The following is a 14,762-nucleotide window of genomic DNA, read 5'->3' on the forward strand; positions in this document are numbered from 1 at the left end:
CGCTGGCAGGAGATATCCATATAACTTCGATAGAAAGTGATTTATGATGTGACAGCAAACGATCGAAAGATGGAGATTAGTTTTAGCGCCGTTAAAACAGTAAGTACATACAAAATTTGTGCCATATATATTACCCACTTGCGAGAGTACCGGGCAGAATCGTGCCATGCGCCAATTCTGCTGAGCTACTCCCGCTAACTTTCTTCAGGAGCGATGGGTCGGCTTTTGTGTTGACTGGCGTGCGCCAGTTGGACTGACTCAGGCAAGCACAGCGTGAATCTATAGAATCACTTACAATTGCACGAAAGAGTTTCGTATGTTATGGGTGTTCAACCGAGATTGGGCTTGTTTAGATCAGTAAGCGTACAGAACTAGGCTAGTTGGCTGTGAATGCCATTATGGCACATCTTCCAGCGCACAAATACACACCTGCTGTCACCTAGTTCAAGCACTTATCTTTGAACTTTTGATAGCACTGTTGGCTCTGGTGGTACCTGTGAATATAAAACCTGTTTTTGTGGCTGGTGTTCTTGATGTCCTTCTCTACTCAGTGTGTATTTGTGCGACGGAAGGTATACCATAATTTTTTACATCAGAATCGGAAAAAAATTTCGCCTTCACTAAATACTATCTTTTTTATCTCTCCGCCATACAGTATTAACGCGTGACACCGTGGCTTAAGTGAAATAGCATGCAAATAAAATACTTAACGGAGAAAAAGAAGATTAGGTCTACTTAAAGCAGGACATATTAAATAGTTACGCAACACAACAGGAAGACCGCCGCCGGAAGCTACCGTTTGTCAAACACTGATCAAAAAATGGGTAGAGATAAACGTTTATTTAGAGAGACAGTTCCGGCTACGAGTCGCGCCGCATTGCGACATTAATATTGAGAAGCGATAAGGTGGCATTAGCGCCATTTGCATTTCTTCGGTGTCCCGTCGTTCGGAAATGCAAAGAGGCCGCCAACGAAGGAGCGGAATGGCGAATGTTCCTCTCTGACGAAATCCACGATACGACTGCAAAATTAACATTAAGTGTGTCATCTTGACGTATAGTGGCTCCTTACAGGTGTAGTACACAGCGTGTGTATACAGCCACGGAGAGTACAATGTGCCACCGGGAGATTCTCGTTAGCAACTAGCTCAGATAGTTTAGTGTCACGTCTAGCATTTTTTTCTATGACATGTAATAGCGGCATCTTGAAGTAACAGTAGGTTGAAGATTAGAACAAGACGGATGTTATGGCGAGATATTGAGGCTTGAAGGGATCAAAAGTCGCGGATTAAGGAATGTCGCTGGATCGAACGTTTCGACAAGCGGACTTCGTCTTTGTGAGGACAGCAACCGATTTCCATCCCTACTGAAATGTACCGTATGCCATTTCAAAAATTCAACGTTTCTTTACAGAATCCATATGTTTTCTATATATTTGCCATATATTTTCGTAAAAATCTTACGGAAACATATGGAATCATTGGAATTCAGTAGAAATGGAAGGCTAAAAGCTCATTCAAACTGTTGTTACAGAACAGGAAATGCTTAAAACGTGCGACACCACGCGGACGCATATGGAAGTTTCAGCACTGCGTAACCCCAACTGCTACTGCTTATCACTAGTCTGAGCGCTCGTGTAAGTACAACCCCGTTTATAAAAACCCGCGGGAAGAAGCGCTTTATTCAGGAAAACATACTATACGAATTCACTAAAACATCGCGCAGTTTCGCTCGATAGAGATATCGCGAACGTTGAAACCGGGAAGTCGTAAGAAACGGGAGCGCATCGACGAGGTTCTACCTATATGTGTGTCGAAAGAGAATAGCGAGCTCTTTCCTTTTTTTTCTTTTTTTTAAAGCGAGGTACATTTGCTATCGCAGATGTATTCGCCTACGTAATAGTTTGCAACGGAGCTGGAGTGAAAGGCAACAGCGATCGAGCGGGTACAAGAAAGCGAAAAACAAAAACAAGCAAAACACACACAAAAAACATTTCGTGTATAGTCATATGCGCGCGTGCGCTCACGACCAAACGCAAACGAGTGTGCGTGAATCGCCGCGATCGCGAGCATTGTGGTTGTTCCGGCGACTTAGTGGACCAGACGGCGGCGGATCGCGGAGGTCTCCGAGGGCGGAGGAAGTGGTCAGTGGGGCACTTGCGTGGGAAGTTCTGATGTTCGACTCCAGCTGCGCGTGCGACCGAGCTGGACCTCGTTTACCGAGTTAATCGCGTCTGCGCACGGAAAACAAATCTGCGTTATTGCCCGCGCGGGAGGGATAGAGGAAAACCTCCGGCGGTCCGAACACGATTAACAAGGCGGTCGGTGCTGCCTTCATTTACACAGTGTCAACGGCGGATATTTGACGTTAATGATTTTTTTTGTTGACATGATGTAAGGAGATGTTAGCGCACAGATAAAGCGCCGGCTACTACTTAGCTCTTGGAGGTGTCGAACATAAAGTACATAGGGTCCAAATTTCTAACAATTAACCCGCAGTACATACAATATACAACTTAGCGTAACAGTCAAGACATAACATAACAGTCAAAACAACATGTTCAACAATCACATATATGTGTACACACGGTGATGTTAAAAAAATGAAGAGGAACCATTGCATAACATAACCAAGACAAGAATATTCAACATGCGCATAAATATACACTGTAACGACGTTAATGATTAGCTATGACGCGGGGTATTCAAGACCTACGGCGGCGGTTCTACGATTGGAAAAAGCGTGAGAGCCGCAGTGTGGAATAATGGAATAATTTCGATAATGTAACCGGTTTAATGGAAAGCTCTTCAATACGATCGCAGGTATTCGGTGCCATCTCATTCCCGTTGTATTTAATATCGCATCATGCTCGACGACTTCTTCTCTTGTATAAATTGTTAAGGAAGAGAGAGAGAGAAAAGGCTAAGTGAAAGGCAGGGAGGTTAACCAGAAGAAAGTTATTCGGTTTGCTACCCTGCACTGGGGAATGGGTAAGGAGGGACAGAAAGGCAAGGAAGAGAACTAATACCGGCTTACGGTGCTCACATTTTATGGCTTTTTGATGAAGTGCTAAGGATAATCCATACAATAGGATAGAGGGTTTATAGAATAATGACGTCTCGTCCTTGACCACACCCCTTTCTTTCGTGTTTTGTTTTGCTTTTTAACGTTGACCCACCAGTGGCACTCTTTGTGATGCTCACAAGTGGCTTCAGTAAATGGCTGCCGAGTATACAGCTGGATACGTTTCGTCGCCAATTAGTGCTGATATTAGCGGACATTGCATGTTTTTCACTGATTCTTACAGTAGTTCGTGGTAGCTTCCAAAGTCATCAACGTTTGTTGAAGCTTATATTTTACTGCACGCTTTCCCGTAGTCTTTATTTTTTTTTTCCAATTAGAAATAAGGGTGGCACGTGGCAATGTAAGAATAGTTGTCAGTGATGAAGTGGGCTTGGGCGTTAACTGGGCAACATTAAACTGCAGTAAGAAGCCTATAGCAAAAAGTTTTTTTTGCACTCGGATACTGGGGAAGTCCGCAGGCGAAGAAATGCTTCTGCGAAAAAGAGTGATTATCGTTAGCGAGCGCCGTAGTGAATACTAAACGTGTTCTCGTAATAAACCACCGCCTTTGAGGGGTTTTCCCAAGGGCTATTTCCCGAAGATCCCATAAATGAGCGATTTGCTAACCTTGAGCAAGTTTTCATCGCACACCTTGACATTACAGCAGACGTCGAACTGCTGATCCAAATACTCCCATACTTTCAGTCGTTCAAAAATATAAGCGGGAAAGCACAATAGCGCGGCCGAGCAGGTTTTTTTTTTGTGTGAGTGTTAACTTGCTGGCACCGGAACCCATGATGACGATGTCCATTGCGATGAACCTACAGGCCGAGTTTCCACCTGCCCGGTTTGCCGCCGGCACAACCAGTTCTACGTCACGATGCAGGCGGCCGTTCGACAGCCAGAGCTATTCAACATTGGGGATTTTTTTCGGTTTTTTGTTACTACACAAATTACAGACTACATTGCCAGAAATGAGTCTAGCGGTCGTACGAAGCCGACAGAATAATTATCGCATATAAACTATTAATTTATGCGTATAAACATCCCTCAATGTTTTGCAGAAGTGCCACTGTGACAGCTTAAGCTTGCTGGAATGTCAGAAGTGTTTATGATCTTGAGTATAAGAAAAGAAGAAACGGGAGAAAAGACAGAGCACTAACTTCCAGCATCCGCTATTCAGGGAAACAGTGACAAGCCTCAACTTCCGTAAATGGCGTTAAACTACATCCCATTTTAAAGACAAAAATCAGTCTTCTCATCAGTCAGACGCACTAACAAAGTACTCTCATAATCCGAACCCAGTCCCGAAATCACACGTGCTTCGATAATTTCGTGACCCGGCCTCACGACTTGGTTCAAGTTGGGTCTAGTACAGTGTCATTGCTTCGGAATGGTAAATAGATATGGATGTATCAAAAGAGGTGATGCAGTTGCACGTCACGTGCTGACGTTGGAATCGATATTAGTCGCTGTTTCCGGGAATAAGGGTTATCGTAAGGCGCCGCTTTGACCCGTTTTTCTTTTCACTCAGTGGCGCTGTTAAGTATGTTTACTCCGTTAAGTATCGTGCATTTTGTTGTCAGCCAGTTTACCCTGGATTACACGCCGCCGTGTTATCCGTAAGCTAAACGTTCAAATTACACAGAAAGTATCTGACGCACTGTTAGCATGCTAAAGGTATGTAATGGACTGGATTCTAGACTTTAAGGAACGCATTTCGTCGCGTGGTTATTATATGCACGCATCAGTTCTTCATGTCGCCGTCGTCATAATGCACACGTACCTCTTTTTTAGTTATTTCCTTTTCCTCCCCTGAATAGTAGCAAGCCAGAGCACACTTAGCATATACTGTTTTTTTTTCTATTTTTACGAACCACGACCCCTATGGGGCTATGGTAAAAGTGGGCACCTGCTTACTGTATACTTGAGTTGCAGACAGAAAGTCACGAAATGGCAAGGCACGAAAATCTCCACGCAGATAATCCCAGTGCTCAATTTTAGAGGAAGGAAAAAGAAGAAACTGTATATGAACATCCTATTCGAAGGTCGCAGGTTCGGCCCCTGCCGGCGGCAAGTCATCTTTTCGTCCACTTTACTTTCTTCACATTTATACCCTAATTACTACAAATAACATCCCCTATGCTTTCCTTGGCATTATTGTCTCTTAGTTCTCATTAATGTTGTGTATTTGAACATGTCAGCTCTAGTTTGAACTGTTAAAGCTTTTAGTTTGTGAGAGCTAGTGGGTACGGGAACGATCAAGCCGACTTCTCTGCATTTTTTTTAAATACACAGACTTTATTTAAAAACGCTCCAATTATTGCGATTAAAACTACGCGGACACTCGAGTTTCACTTGTGCCGTCGGCGTCGCCGTTTTAGTGCTGTTCAGGCACTGGCGACGCAAGCACGACCCTAGTATTGAGGGTTTGGATGCTTCCTGAGACGCTCGGTGTATTTGGGAGCAAAAAAAAAAAAAAAACGTAGAAAAGGTACTGTAGTCCACAATTATCTTCGAGACAAACAAACCAAGCACGTTCGAGAAAGGCAGACTAGCGAGTTGGGCGCGAAGGAGAGGGACCGGGTCGAAAGAGCAGGGCGCATGACACCTATACATTTGGCGGTACCTGCATTACTCAGACACACACCGACGGACAACGTAACATTCCATTCGATCAAAACACATTCGAGTCCAAAGAAACGTGCATACCAGGCGGCGGGAGCACGCTTTGGAAACGGCGACCGGTCCAAAGACGTGCAATACCAATCTCCCAGGGACGCGGTTTGGCGCCTTTGTTACGTTTGCGGTGCAGATAATGCCACCTGTCATGGGCTGCGCATTCTAGAACGTTCCTTGGGGTTCTCAAGGAAGCACGAATGTCGTTTCGCTTCCACAGCGGAAGGTCCGCTTCGCACGCCTGGACGGCCGTTGCGCGGGCGCCAGAGAGGTTGGAATAGAGCCACGAAAAAATATGAAAATAAATAAAAAAATATACGGCGCGACATGCCGAACCTATCGTCAGTGCGGCCTCCGAAACTGCCGTCTGGCTCGTGGCTGTTCGATTGAAACGTGCCGTGGTTTGCCCGGCGGAAGCAAAAAAAAAAAAAAAGAAATTGAGTGCGAATATGTATGCCCGCATTTTGCGGCCTTCAGGTAGCCGCGCGCTTCGAGGCACGACGATTATACCCGCGCCGTTTCCATTTTTGCTTTATTTTCTTTCCGTTTTTCTTTTTGCCAGAGCGCTCTGTCTCTGGTGGGAGGCCAAGCTTTAAGCGATTAAGCGTATAAGTAACGGGATATTTAGGGGAGAGTGGTGTTTCGGCTCGTCTTAACGTTTCACTCCGTGATATACACAACCACGAAGGGTGAACGATAAGCCATGTCGGTCGACGTGAAACAGCTGGCGGCGTCTGTTGCTCTACTGTTTTAAAAATTCATCTCCGCGTTACAGGGCATTAAGGTATTTCCTAAGTCTGACCAGATGCCGTAACGTATACGAGACGGAACGTGACTGTACTTCGGTGCCTAACACCTCTTGTTAAGTGGCACGCTGACAGGGCAATTCTGAAATGGTCGGGTGTAGAGGTCCGCCAGCAGCTAACAAAAGCGTTCCTCGAAAATAACTGCAAATGAAGTAAGTCCGGAGAGAAGCTATGTGCCACAAAATTCGGAGCGTGTAATGCGGCTTGGTTGAACGGAACAAATCTGCTGCAGAGTGAAAGGTTTTCTAGTATGTCATTGCTACAACGGAATCAAACTGCTCCTAAAACATGAAGTATATAGAGACGACAGAGCATGCGTGCGGTGACGAAGAACTGAAATGGTTGCAATCCACTACAGAAAGAATGACATGAAGAGAGCAGAAAAACCAACGCTAAGGGCGAATCAGGGACGATATAATTAGAGGGGACACTCAACAATACGGTTTCAGCTATGTGATCTTGCCATTAGTTCACTCTTCTGCGCAGATACTGCTTCCTACCTGTTGCCGTACAATAGCAATAAACTGCACTTGGCCTTTGTTTTGTTTTGTCTGAAGGCCTGTTTGATTACTTAAAAAAAAACCCATCCGTATGATTACGAGCAGTACGAGTAAATTACGAAGCACGCCGTAGTAGAGGACAATAGATTAATTTTGAACACCTGGGGTATCTTAATGTGTACGTATATCAAAGTACACGTGTGTTTTTGCATTACGCCCCTACAAAAATGCAGGTGCCGTTGCCAGGAATCGAACTTGCGTTCTCGTGCTGAACAGCCTAATGGTACAGCCTTTAAGCCACTACGACCGGTGGATTTCCTTCTGCAATCTGGAGTGGTTAAAAAAAAAAAAACTAGTAAGGATTAAAGGGGAAATAAAAAAATAAAAAAAAAGAATTAAAGAAAGAAAGGAAGAAAGAAAAAGGAACTAAAATTCTCAGACGGCGTAGACGTTGTCATCGCGGAGGGCGAGCTCGTAACTATGAGCCAATCGAGACGTGAAATCGATTGCGGCGAGCGAAAACATCGCCTCGGGTTGGTCGTGCTGGCAGTCGTGGCTTCTGACCGCGCGCGCATTCCGAGTGCGCGTGCGTGTATCGACAGGGACGAATTTCGTAACGACGTCCGTCACTCGCGCGCGTAACAAACGAAACGAATGCGCGGCGTGCTCGCATTATTAGACGGCGTGACCGCGGACAGCGTGATTGAAGCATTAGGAATGGAAATCTGCGGGGGGGGGGGGGGGGTAGACACGCACGTGTCTCTGTTATCTCTTAGCACATTGGTATTACATGGACTTCGATCGACAGCCGGAGTGAGCGACGCTTTTCTGCTGGTCCAAGGTTGACTGCACTTTCGAATGCGTGCTGCGTTTGAAAAGGCCCTACATAGCTCCTTCATACTGATGCACGTCTGTGCCGAGGCCTGAATACAGCCCGGTGAAAAAGTATTCGCGCACATAAAGGGAAGGCCGTTCGCATACCTTCTTTGCAAGTCGATTTCACTACCTACTAAACTTGATTCTCGCACTGTGCAGAAACATTTTAACTTACGGGATGACAGTTAGTGCATCTGTCTAGGTGACAGTCGGTGGGAGTCTATAGACTAAGAAGGCTAAGCACGACAGCCATGAAAGAAAAGGAAACCAACTGGACCCGTGTTCACAAACACGTTTTGCGCAGAAAATTTTAGTAGGAAAATATTTTAGCCAATCACGATGCTGGGACATGTCATTAGTGAAGCCGGCTGACCAATTGGAAAATGCACTTACGAAAGAGAAGTTTTTCTGAGTGCCGCCTCAGATCACTAAAGCTGTTTCATTATTCCATATTACGGGGTCATTTCCCAGCGGAAGACCATAGGAAGCGGAAGTAAATAATGCTGAGAATGAGAGACCGTGCTGCGCAGTTCTGGCCCTGACCTTAAGGCCCGTGTTATCAAGAGAGCTGAAGATGCCGCCCGGGACGAAGGGTCTCGTGGCCGCTTAACAACGAAGCAACCCGCTGTAATGCCTTGGTTTTAAAATAAGGCTTTTACACACTCTCTTCGTACTATCATATTTATATTAGTTTCCCTGACAGCAAGTTGTTGAGAGGAGGGAAAGTCTAAGAGATATATATATATATATATATATATATATATATATATATATATATATATATATATATATATATATATATATATATATATATATATATGGAAACTCGACAGTTGAGGTGATGGGCTCCACGTCACCGATGCAAGTTGTGGAAACTGTGACGGCCTTGCGTTAGCGCTAGAAAGCGAAGTTCATTTGATAGTGTAGGTAGGGAAAGCTCATTGCCTTTCTCTTCACACTGTCTTCTATGGAACACATAGGTTCTATGAAGTTGCAACGAAACAATAATAAAAAAATGATAGAATTATCTTTACGTGCAGATTATTCGAAATGTGGCCTGCTGAAAAGTGCTTGCCCCGAAGCCAAACTCTTAAAAGCAAAACCTACAAGTACAAAAACTATTGGAGTAGCGGAGAAAAGGATTGCACATCTTTTTTCTTTTTTATTGAAATAGAAAACAAATGAAGGAGTTGTTGTCACCATTGCTTGGTGACGGCTACCCCTTTCCACATAGTTGTTAAGATAACAGAATAAATAAAAAAAATATATCTATATATATATATATATATATATATATACATATCTACAGTCGTACAAGTTCAAGAACTCAGTAGCTATCGCAAATATTAGTGTCTTCAAAAAAACGCTGGAGCACTTTCATTGCTTTACGGTTTATCCTAGTCGGCCATGGGCCTAGTATTTTCGCTAAGGAAAACGTTCGCTCAGAGTCCAGCGTGTGAAGTTCTTGTTCGAGTCGCTGTCTATGCGTGTCGTACTTCGGACAGTCGAGCAACAGATGATGCACATCCTCGTCGTCGTGGCCGCATGAACATGTTGACGATGATGCACGATGAATCCGAAATTGCACATCGTTTTCTTTTTGTCAAGCTCACGTTTCGTCCGAGATAACCACGGTTGCTCAAGCGAGGTGAAATGTCGCACAAGCCGCACCGGTGAAATGTGTTTTCCTTCACTTTATTATGCAAAATGGTTACGATAAAAAGCATTGTTCCTCGCCCGAAGGACTACAGCCATTCGGGACCAGGTTTAAATAAATTATTCATTACGTTCATTCATGTGAATATTAAGTGAATAATTTAATTAATTAGATGGGGCTTTAAGTGCGCCAAAACCGCGATATAATTATGAAGCATGCCGTAGTGGAAGGCTGCGAACATTTCGACCGTCTGGTGTTCTTAACGTGCATTGGACATCGCGGAGTACACGGGCGGCTTGTATTTCGCTCCATCAAAATGCGAGCCGCCGTGGTCGTGATAGAACCCATGACTTTCGGTTTAACTGAATTAAGGATTATTATTTTACGCTAGAATTTATGTTAACAGAAAGTTTCAACCAACGCATGATGATGGACATATCATTAGCAAAGGTAACATCGTTAGTAACGGTAATATCATCAGTGAAGGGCACATCAGTAAAGAATATTAGTAAAGGTAATGTCATCAGTAATTGACACTTACAAATGAAACGCCTCGTGAATTTGGCCCATATTTTGGGATCGCTTCTTGAAGTATACAGATTGCCGGACAAAATAGCCAAAGATGCAGTGACCGAGGTCTGTCACTGGCGCAATTTTTGCAACGCGAGGCTAATGGACGTTTCAGTGAAGGCGTGGTCCTTCCGTCCTTGCCGCACCCCGTCTATGGTCTCGGTCTTGCGCGAGGACTAAGCGACGCGAATGAGGCTGCGGGGTGGCGGGAGAGAAAGTTTCAGGCCGCTGCCACGTTTGCTGTGAATGGTTAGCTACATGAAAACGAGTTCTGGTTGTGCTAACCACTATCTCGTCGCTCTATTACAGCGAAACTGACTTTGCCCAACATTGTGCCGTAGTACAGTAGCAGTACTGGTAGGCGTCCACTGAGACTCCATTGCCTGAGCCGGCGGGTCCCGTAATCTCGCTTTGATCAATCAGATGTAAGCGCGCGCATTCCAAACCTAGCGGCGGATTCACGACATCACGTGATCTCGCTAGGCAATCATACAGGCTCGCGCACTTTCCTAACCACACGTGATCCCGCTGGCCAATCGTATAAACTCGCACGTATAGACTTCGCCTGATTCGAGATGGGCTGACCTGGTGTAGTCCGCACCGCCGAGGAGTAAGCTGCTTACGAAGAGCACGTGCGAAGCACGGCGAAACACAGAAAGAAACCGCCCGCGAAAACACAGAGAAATGCAGAAAGCACTCCTAAACGATGGTCACCACGCGAAGCACACAAAGCACAAACGAAATGAGTTGAAACACGGCAAAACAGAAGGTTTAGGTAATAGACTGCTTGCGAAGTCTGGCTTGCAGGTGTAACAATCCGCGTAAGAATTAGTATAAGTAAGACAGCTTCTCTGCGCGACTGTCTTCACGGAGTGGATGGGCCGATCATTTTTCGGAAATATGCTCGTTTTCTGCCATATACAACAAAGACAACTGTTTATCCATCGCGTTTGCTTAACTATTATGACGTTGCATTGCTGAGCACGGAGTCACGGGGTTTCGATACCTGAGCGGCTCTTATATCATGAAAAAGAAAATCCAAGAAATCCCCTTTTGTATTTGGATGAACGGTAGAGTCTTGCAGCGTGTGATCGAAATTTTTGCGACCCCCAAGTGCGTTATTGCTCAAAATATAAATAAATAAATAAATAAATAAATAAATAAATAAATAAATAAATAAATAAATAAATTGTGGGGTTTTTCGTACCTAACCACGTTCCCGTTATGAGGTCCTCCGCAGACTCCGGGCGAAGGGGACTACCGATTAATTTTGAACCTCTCATGTTCTTTCGCGTCCACCTTAATCGAAGTACACAGGTATTTGTGAAACAGCAATGTTGCAACTTCTGTATGACATTTTTTCTAGACAACAAACGTGCAAGCAAAGTTTCTTTCACTATATCGATATGCATTTCAATTTCCTATAGTCTTTATTTTGAGATGTATTCTATATCTCTGTTATCATTGAAAACATATAGTGCACGCAACAAAAACTTGCTACGCTAGGAATTGTAGAAATAACCTGAAATTACACCTCCACTGGCGCCACTGTAAAAACTACACGTGCCACCAGTTTATTCGGTTAGAACGGCAAGTTGATGAAATCAAACAGTGCTAAAGAAACGAATGCCAATAGTTAAGGCAGCACGGGCGGTGAGCGACGTTTAATTACAATGACGAAGTGGATACGCACATATCGTGCTGTGCACGCACGATACTGAAAGTGCATCAGCAAATCATGACACTGATGAATTCCTGCCACTAAATTCCTGCTCATGACGTAGGTGTGCTGGTTCGCGCTGCTGGCGGCGCTGCTGCTGAGCGCCGCTGTCCTGGACTGCGCCCCCGTCGGCGTGGCGCCGCTCTCGGAGCTCCCGCAGGACCTGCAGCAGCTGCAGCAGCAGCATTCCACGGAGCCCGTGGCCTCGCGAGCCGTAGTCAGCACAGTGAGCACCGTCAGCGCCATCACCACCACTACCAGCACCAACAGTGCGGGCGCCACCACGCGCTCGCCAAACTCCTCCACCTCGAAACCTGACAGCGTCGGAGCCCTGGAAGGCTCGGCCTCGTCCACCTTCCACCTGCTGGACGAGTTCATGGACTACACTGGCAGCGGCCAGAACCTGACCGATGCTGGCGGCATCAGCAGCAGCTACCGCCTCGGCTACACCGTGGACGCTGGCGGAAGCCTGCGCAAGTTCCGCTACGAAGAGCGCACGCCAGAGGGTGCCATCGTCGGAGAGTTCGGCTTCCACAAGAACGACGGCGTCATCCGTGGCGTCCGTTACACGGCCGAACCTGGAGTTCATCCGAAAGTGCTCTACGAGGCACTCGTCAAGTTCTTCTCTTTGTGAGACAGGGCGCGGGACGACCATTGTTGCCAGCGAGAGCTTCTTGCCGTGGAGGCCCACGCTGGTGTTGGGATGCCTGCTCGCTTCTCCTTGCCAACGCGATTCCCAGTCTACCGGAGAAATGTGCGTTTGTGTGCGTTCGACGCAGTGCTTCAGTGTGTTCCCATCGGCCAATGTCCGGGAAGTGTCGACATATTTAGTTCTCCTATGGCCGTCTGTTCTCCGTGACCAAGTCATAAAACATCGTGGTGACAGTGCTTCGCATGATGTCAAAGGAACTGCGCTGTGTCTTCGTTGAATGAAACATGGCCTGCTTCTGGGACACCAGTGGATCTGTGGAGCGAAATATTGCCGACGCAGCGGAGTGGGCACAATAGCTTTGTTAAAGTGCTACAGGAGGTTGATTGCCGTTTGCATGGTTACCGGTCTTGCCGTAGGGAGGTATAAACTGTCGAATTGTATTTTCACATACGCGGCTTGACATTACAGCATAGCAGCCTGAGGCTCATTTTGATGGTTAAATGTATACACCTTCCGCTACGCTGAAAAGCATTAGACATCGAAAATGGATAGCCGGAGGGTTAGCGGCATGGGTGCAGTTCGGATTACAACTGTCGTGAACAACGGCGATTCCAGCAAGATTGTAAAGTGAGACGTTGCGAAGCTGAGGAACTGACAGGAAAGCGCGCGGATTCTATGTTCCTCTTACATCAGAGGATTAATGGTTGGCAAAGATTACCTTGAACGTTTCAGGGGTCTAACCCTTGTACGAATGGGTGTCCACTACTTAAGCCATTGGCTGTACTGTTGAAGCCTGGTTCAGCGTAACTGTAGTTGAAGGGAAGTGCTGCAGTGTGCTTGCACGAAGAGACATCACTATGTCTTCTCACAGTTTACAAAATAAAGAATGAGGTGTTTAGATCAGCGTTCGCGGCCGCTGACGACATCACTCTCGTAGTGCTCGAAGCGAAAGTTAGAGTGCCGAAGTGTTGCCATGCATATTTTTTTCTTCCAGCTAAGAGACTGCAGGTAGATAACTCAGTGGTACTCTCATTACGTTGGTGCACATCATATCTAAGTTTCTTGAGCCACCATAACAACGCCCGTCCCTGTTTAGTACAGCAAGGACAGCTGTAGGCTCCTTGTGTGTTTCTTTAAGGCATTAACCGATTCTATCATCGGAATCAGTTTTTGTTGGTTGGCTTTTAGAGATACTTCCACAGCTACGCATCTGTCTTTCTTCTTAAATTATAGAAAATGGGAATAAGCACCTGAATTTTCGCGTGGTGAATTGTGTTCGTCATTATTAGATTTCATTAAACTGCAGCGGGAAAATATAGCTCCAGATATGGATGAAGAGAAACATTAAAAATATTGAGTGCGTGATCGTTAAGACTAGGTGATGTGAAGTGTAGTTTGCACATTCTTTGCCAGAACACTTTCAGTGCATGCGCATGTTGGTCAAACTTGTCGAAACGCAGGCAGTACGGTTACCTTAATAGTGAGATATTTATTTTTTTAATATTGTCTGCTAATAAGAACGTATGTGGTCGTTATAAAAAGCAGCTAAATGTATGGAGTATAGGTTGCGCAATTTTATGTAACGAGGACTTTTATTTTTAAAGAAAACATTGCCTCTACAATTTTCTGAAAGAAATAAAGTTCATCATACATAAGCCTCGATTTCTTTTTTCAACTGATGAGTTGTTACACGCATGAAAGGAATTCAGAACGCTGACGTTGTTGAATGTATATAAGGTAAGTAGAGATTTATCTTTGGTAGCCAAAGCACATGTTTCGATAACTATAGTTTAAGCGAACTTATTCGTGGACCAGCTGGTTAAAACTTAATATAACTATGTATTTGTGTTCGTGTGTATTTTGTGCCATGACGGCACGTCTACCTTTCGAGAGTTTCGACAGTTCCCTAAGATTTATCTTCGAGAGATTAGAAAAGATATCACAGTTTCCAGGACTTCAGAGTGAACTTTACGTCATGGTCAACACTAGTCTTTCTTTTAGGTGCACATAAAAGCACAAGAAAGAGATAGAGCAATTTAATAAAAGAAGGCAGAGAGGTCGGACTGATCTTGTGCACTCTGGCCTGCTACTCTGTCCAGGAGAAAAGGGAAAGGGGGAAAACGAGCGATGAGGACGATCATGGGGACATGAAGAGGTGATGCCACGTAACACATTGGTTTTCTTAAATGTCTAGTGTCTAGTCCCTAGTCCAGTACTCTTCAGCAAGTCTAATTTTCTTC

The 14,762-nt window shown here is 45.1% G+C and overlaps 1 protein-coding gene across 1 annotated transcript in view; it reads left to right on the forward strand.

The window, feature by feature from the left end:
* The window catches only part of LOC119397391 (uncharacterized), a 35,223-nt gene extending 22,661 nt beyond the window's left edge, over positions 1 to 12,562 (forward strand). Inside the window, exon 2 of the mRNA XM_037664821.2 lies at positions 11,935 to 12,562. Coding sequence (XP_037520749.1) covers positions 11,935 to 12,504 — 570 coding nt within the window. The 3' untranslated portion in view covers positions 12,505 to 12,562. The remainder of the gene's footprint in view (positions 1 to 11,934) is intronic.
* Positions 12,563 to 14,762: the final 2,200 nt, after the last annotated feature.

This window comes from Rhipicephalus sanguineus, chromosome 6, assembly GCF_013339695.2.
Source record: "Rhipicephalus sanguineus isolate Rsan-2018 chromosome 6, BIME_Rsan_1.4, whole genome shotgun sequence".
NCBI classification, from domain to species: Eukaryota; Metazoa; Arthropoda; class Arachnida; order Ixodida; family Ixodidae; genus Rhipicephalus; species Rhipicephalus sanguineus.